Source organism: Phoenix dactylifera, unplaced genomic scaffold (genome assembly GCF_009389715.1).
Source record: "Phoenix dactylifera cultivar Barhee BC4 unplaced genomic scaffold, palm_55x_up_171113_PBpolish2nd_filt_p 000924F, whole genome shotgun sequence".
NCBI classification, from domain to species: domain Eukaryota; kingdom Viridiplantae; phylum Streptophyta; class Magnoliopsida; order Arecales; family Arecaceae; genus Phoenix; species Phoenix dactylifera.
In genome coordinates this window covers 135,333-142,332 of record NW_024068284.1, presented here as the reverse complement: position 1 = coordinate 142,332, position 7,000 = coordinate 135,333, and the positions used below count along the sequence as shown (strand labels likewise).

The 7,000-nt window shown below is 40.4% G+C and overlaps 1 protein-coding gene across 1 annotated transcript; it reads right to left on the bottom strand.

Annotated features, from left to right (window-relative positions):
- Positions 1-762: 762 nt before the first annotated feature.
- Positions 763-3,304, bottom strand: LOC103716006 (alpha carbonic anhydrase 7-like). The gene is made up of 7 exons (XM_008803833.4): positions 3,072-3,304; positions 2,772-2,989; positions 2,471-2,577; positions 2,271-2,373; positions 2,010-2,180; positions 1,853-1,906; positions 763-1,075 (listed from the first exon to the last, which is right to left on the bottom strand). The coding sequence occupies exons 1-7, from the start codon at positions 3,160-3,162 to the stop codon at positions 992-994; spliced, it is 828 nt and encodes a 275-aa protein (XP_008802055.2). The 5' UTR covers positions 3,163-3,304; the 3' UTR covers positions 763-991.
- Positions 3,305-7,000: the final 3,696 nt, after the last annotated feature.

Below are 7,000 nucleotides of genomic sequence, written 5' to 3'. Positions count from 1 at the left end.
ATATACTCTCTTCCCTGCTCTCTCCACATACTTGTCCCCTCTGACTTAGGCATCGGAGGGCCGGCGCCGGGGAGCCCGGCCACCGGTTTTCCTTGCAGGACTTGCACACCCCCCCGCAGCGGAGGACGCAGCCGGCCGGCGCACCGCCGTCCGCCCCCTGTAGCAGCGGAGCTCCTCCTTCCCCGGCTTCGCGGCGGCCCCCGGGTCCAATTTCCAGCAACACTGAGCATGGGTCCAATTATCACACCCCTTCTCCCAATGGAAGAGGTTTTTGTTGAAAAACAGTGGAGGTTTTAGTCAAAGCTCTTGGAGGTCAAGTTTGATGGCAAACCTGATCTATGTGTGTCAAAGTGTGAGACCATAGGATATGTGATGGATCATTTCAACAAGAATCTATAGGATAGATACATGATACATACCGATCATGCTTAGCATGTAGGAGAACCAAATTATAGCCAAGCCATATTAGACTGTGATACATTGCACTGAACCATAAGAGCTAACCACCACCTTCTATTTATATATATATATATATATATAGATATAGATATATATGTATATGTAACACCCTCTAGGTTGAAGCATGTTATCTAATGCTCTATGTGAAGCAAGCTACTGCACTAGCCCCATGCCCTACCACCAAACTTGGATGTACCCCTCTATGCTAAGATTACAGAAATTCCAATAGAGAGGGACCAGGAAGGTTATTATGAGCAGTGGGTTTACATCAAGGGCAAGCATTCCCACCAGATACATTATAGATGTATGAACGCAAGCAGCTTGGAACTATATCAGAAAGAAACTGTAACAGATATTCAGAAACCTTATTTGTGTAATATTATCTGTAAGTAACGAAAGCAGCAGAATGAAACGGACTCTACTGCAACATCAAACAATGGACTCTATTGCCACACCAAACCAACAGATCAAGCCAAAGTACGGTGTGCTATATCCTCTACAATGCGCTAACTTTCAAGTCACATATGTTGAATCAAGATCGAATCTTTCGAGGTCGATACAAGCCAAGACTCCTATCGTTAATCAGCTGTAGAGGCCTTGCATTCTTCTCCGCATGCTGCAAGATAGCAGGTGGTCAGTATAACATATCCACAAACAGTTCAAATATAGTTTTTCTCAAAAATAAATAATCACATCTTCAGTTTTTTGATGTAAACCAACTGGGCTAGCAATCAATCTTCCATTCTAAACCGTATATACCAGAGTCAACTGGAATAGTTGGAAACAAGTTTCATGAAGCCAAGAAACTGCCATTTGATGGTACAGAGTGGGTCATAGTTCTGTGCACTTTTAGTCCTCAGGAGAAGAATCTGATATATAGTCTCTTTCCCCCCCTTCCTGGTCAACCATACACATCCATTATTTCTATAGAGCAATACCATGGCAACTCAGAAAAATCACTCAGCTAGCTTGCACCATTCACTTTGCTTCATTATGTGTCATACTTCTCGATGCCAATTCAAGGGGAGCAATGAAAATACAACACACCTGCTGAGTGATTTTTATGACTCACCATAGCATTGTTCTCATCATGTTTTCATACAATCTTGCACTTTGTTTCATGTACATTTATACACAAGCAAGGGACTAAATATCAAATGGCCATCAAAACCAAGTGCTGAGGATTAACTTTCTATTTCGCTGATTGGCCCTGAATGTTAAATAGCAGTTAACCATGGGCGTGGGATCAATTTACCTGTGACTTTTTCAGGAACTGACATGCCTAAACATGATATGAAAATGGAATTAAATCTAAGAAAGATCATTTCTTTGTAAAGGTTCAGTGCTAACTGCTAAGACCAAGGAGTATGGATGGGCTTCAGAGACTACTCACATCATGGACGGCTTCTCTCAACAGGTTCACTTGCTGCTTCGCAACCGTTCGCACCTGAAAACGATGATTACCACATGAGCGCAAACTATATATAAAGTTTTTAGTTTAAATGAAGTCATCGAAGCTATAGACTGGCCAAGAAGGTGGTAATGCCAACCTTTCTAATGATGGTCCACACGACTCCTTCAGTGCAAGGAGGAGTGGTCAGGGAGCCCATGTATCTATAATACTTCCTACTCCCCTTTTTTACATCCCTTGGATCCACCAGGCCCAACTTCTCCTCCTCGGATTCTTCCATGTCTTCCATTTTCTTAATGTAGTCCTCCATCTAAATTACAAGCATCACAATTTAGTATTAGCACTTCCTCTGTCAAGGCTCAAATCACACAAGTGAAACACTTGAAGCTCTGCCGCTAACCTTGGCAAGGAATGGATCAGGGCGGCCAATTTTGTACAGAATTCCGACCACAGCAATCTTCTCGTCGGCGCTTTGATGAACCATGTGCAACTCAAGTGAGTATCTACAATTATATCACAACATCACCTAAGGTTTCCACAAGATGCTTAGCTTGATACAGTTTCTACAACAAGTGCAGAAAAGATTGGAATAGGCTATACCTGCGCCCATTGATGGTATGCTCTGATGGTGAGTGCCAATGCAATTGTTTGAGAACGTATTTGGTTCCATTTATCCATACCCCCCCTGTCTGATTTTCCCATTTGATCTGAAACAACAGCATCCTCAGTTAGATCACAAAAACAGAAAGAGTGATGGAATGTTTTAGACAAGCGATTTCATCAAATTTTTATCGCAAGAGATTATACCAATCCTACATCACAACATTATAAATCTTTGTCTAATCTTATGCAAATAGCTTCAATCCAAGCACTGGATGTCCCGAGATTGATTCGTGCTCACCTCAATGTCATGGCCACGATTCTTCATGACAGCGTCGGCAGGATGATAGGAACTGCGTAGCGGACCCGACTGGTGAAGCACCTGCACCCTTTCGTCAGACAGGTCGATCGGAGACTGGAGTTTGCCCTTCCCACAAGCCGACCATTCCTCGTGGAGCTCACCCCAGCGCTCGGGCCCTGTCTCGCTCCCGATCTCGTAGCTGAACTCCTTCTCATCCTCTAATTGAACAGATGTAACACAAAACTGAGCACACGAAAGCAATGGAAGTTTATCATTTGGATGTTGGATTTATTTGCTTACCAACTTCTTGGGATGCCACAGGGCTCGTGCTGAAGAAGAATAAGATGGCAAGGAAGATGGAGCAGGGGTAAAGAAATCCTTGGGGCTTCATGTTGTCCTGAGAGCAGAGTGGCTCACCGAATGAGAGGAGGAGAGTGTTCGAAATCGGAAGAGGAAAGCGAACGGGTGGCCGAGGATATATCAGTCCTTTTCTTCAGAGACCAGAAGGAGAAACCATGCCTTTATTCCCGTAATTACTGCAGTCTATATACTAAGATCCTTTGCTTCCTCGTGTCCAAGACCAAGGATGAGTCAAGGCCTCAAGGGAGCGGGGAGGGTGGGTTGGAATTTGGCAACGGCTAGGAAATGACTAGTGAGAAGCATCCGAGGCTGCCGAAGATGGAATCCATCCGTTGGATTTGCGACACGAATTTTTCTTGCTTGCCTCTCTCGTTCACATTTGATCGCGGCCATGGAGTCGATGGGCTCCGCGGAACGTTTGGGACACGCCATGACGAGAAACAAAAGGAATGACGTGAGAAACTGAGGACTCTGAAGATCTGAGAACCGTCTAAGATTTGATGCTGTGCATAGTTTTGGACATTTGATCTGTTCCCGTTGCTGATGGTCTAAGAGTGACTCACACGTTACAAATTGGAAGTACGTGAAGAAACAAATGCGAACAACACCATATAATATAGAAATTTGCAAAAAGTTATACATGTAGGTTGTTAGATATGGAGATTGTTGGTATTTGGGAGTTTGACTTGAATAGGTCGGTCATGGAAATCGACCGAGTAGGACTTGGAATGAGTTGCCTGCAACGTGGTTAGCATGCACATAGGCATGCGTTGGCACGAAATAGCAACAGGTTTCTCATGGAATTAAGAAAATAATATAATTATTAGAATTGGTTCGGTCAAGGAAATCGGCCGGGTAGGACTTGGAATGAGTTGCGTGCAATGTGGTTGGTGTGCAAATAGACATCGTGTTGGTAGGAAATAGAAACATGTTTCTTCTGGAATTAAGAAAATAAATCATAAATTTATGCAACATGGTCAATATAGAGCACAGGTGTGAAGAAATCCATTCATGATTATGCTTTTTCGTAAAACCAAGTAATTGTGTAAGAATTCATCATGTCAACACCAATTTCAGTGTTGTGTTGGAATAATTTCAAAATATGGGCTTCCATTGATTGTGTTTTTTTATTTTATAAAACGGGTTAGACGTATGGCTTATAATGGTACTATGGTTAAGCCTAATATGATGTGTGATTACTTTATTTTATGGGCTTTGGTGCACATTGGATGTATAGAATTGAGTCTTATTTGTTGTGGTAATTTTGGTATATAGGCCAGAAAACCCAATTAGATTTTGGAGCCCTTAATGGAAAGGCACCCTTATGTTTTCTATATAAAGGTTAGGTCTTCCTCTTTTCTCCATATGGTTCATAGCTTGCCTATCTTTTGTGAGAAGTAAGAAAAGAAAGATCCAATCGCTATTATTTCAGATGATTGGATAATCAGATATAACTTTCAAACATGAATACGGTGTTACTGTGATTCTAAATTTTAATATGTTATTATTTATAATTAATAATTAGTATCACAGCTTTCATGCTAGGATTAGAATCCTTCATGCAAAATTATTTAGAAATCCTTAAAATTTTGTTTTTTCTCCCTAAAGCCTGAGACTTCAAAATTTAATTCGTCAGAGTTCGATCAAAATTTAATCTTTTTGTTATTTCTGTTTATGATTAAAAGCATCTGGTTGATTCCCTGAATAAATTTATTAAAATTCATCAAGCTGTTTAATTTTCATTAGATCGTGTCAACTACAGACCAGATTGTTGTAAAGTCCAGAACGCAACTTTTCTTGACAAGATCGAAATATATATAAAAAAAAAAAGGGATTCCAAGGCATGCAGCATTGCTAGTTTTTCGGAAATATACATAATAATATCCAGGTGCCTATGTGCTTTGGGGCTAGCGTGACATGTCATTAATATTCAAGCACCTCCCAGCAACATTATTGATCAAAACTTATGGTGTGGGATCAGCATTTCCCAAGCACAAAACAAGAGTACTGTTGTGGCGTGCGAGAGAATTAATGCAACGCGCAGGGTCTTCCACTTTCTCCTTGCACGCGCTCTTCCATTTGGGCCCCGCCAAAAGCTCGCGATTTCTGGCGGAGAAGATGGGTCGCCATCGTAACAGCCTCGGTCACCTACGATAGCGATTTTTTTTAGGACTCCGACTCGATATTTTGTTCGAATGGGCCAGATTCAACTTGAAGATCGGATTGGATCGGATCAAATCCGAATCAAATTGGGATCCAAAAATTGGATCCACTTTTTTTATGCTTTTGAAAAAGGGTTTGGACAAATCTAATTTGATCATATCATAATTATGAGGTGCTGGGTGACCTATAACTTGAAAGACTTGCAATTGACCTCCAGTCAGAACAAATGACCCACGACTTACTAACTATCGGTCTACAAGCCAAATTTCATATCACACTATTTTTTATCTATATGACTGGACGGAACTTGGTGTCTCCTAGCTCCCCTCTTATGAGGACAAAAAAAATCCCAGACCTTCTTCCAAAATCCAATTCCATTGCAGAAAACTGGCACGGAGGTATCAACAGTGTAATAGATCGAGAGAGAATCCTGACGGAGCCACGACCCACACACATACACAAAAAAAAAAAACTCTCTTTTGCTTTCCCTCCTCTCTCTCTCTCTCTCTCTCTCTCTCTCTCTCTCTCTCTCGGTCCATTCAGGTTAAGATCAGATCCATTCGGTAAATCCAGATCCGACCCAAAAAATGATTCGGATCTAATTTTAGGACCCGATTCGGACCTGCAGGTCCTAAAATTCAGGTCGGATCCTGACCTGACCCGACCCGACTCATTTGCAGCCTTACTTTCACCGCATGCAATTCCGTTCATCCATCTCATAAAAAAAATGTTGTATTCGCATAAGACACTGTTTTCACAATTTTTAATATTTTTGTACACCTTTTGAGGGGCTCCAGTGTGATAATTATAGTAATAAATTTTCTGACAAATTTGATGTGATTAAATTTTGGACATATCTTGCTGCCATATATGTCTTGAATTTTGTAATTAATAACTTTGTTTGGTCAATCATTTGTGTTTTTGATTATGATTGTAGCATGTTTAATGGTTATAATTTTGTCATATAACCATCATTTTTGTGATTGAAATTTGTTGGGCATAAAGACTATTCTTATTTTTCCATTAAGAGAATATTTTGAAATTGAAGTGGATGGTAGCCACCAAAGTGGCACACTCACTGATATTTATCTGATTTTCTAAAAAAAATGGTAGCATTGTATTTTTTTAGATCATTGCATGCAATATCTTGCCCGAAGGTGTTATTGTGCATGATGATTTGGAAAAATGGCATAGAGTGATTAATGAGATTACATTAGCCTAGAATCATCCTTCTGCCCAAAGATGATGGTGTTGCAAAAGTTGATGTGATTTTGTTAATTGGCTCCATGATATGTCTTAAGAGTATCTTATAGCGTGTTGTATTGTCAGTCCAAAGGTGACTCTACAATGATGCACTGAGTCTTTTACCATAATTAGACTCATATATTTTTCAAGCTTGATTACGGACTATCTAATTAATGGCTCAAGTTAATTAGGTAGATATGTTGTCATCCATCAATTTCGTGCATCACATTTGGATGATATTAAATAAAATATGTTGTTTCCACAGTTTTGAATGCCTCTTCCCTTTCAAGCCAATTATCTGCTATTGAAATCTTGACTGAAAATAATTATGTGAGATGGAAACGGGATATAGAAATCGCACCGGGTCTTTTGGGTTTAGATTTTGCTTTAGAAAAGCAGCTTTCAAAACTAACAGATAAGAGCACTGTCGAGTACAAGGCTGAATATGTCAAGTGAAAAAG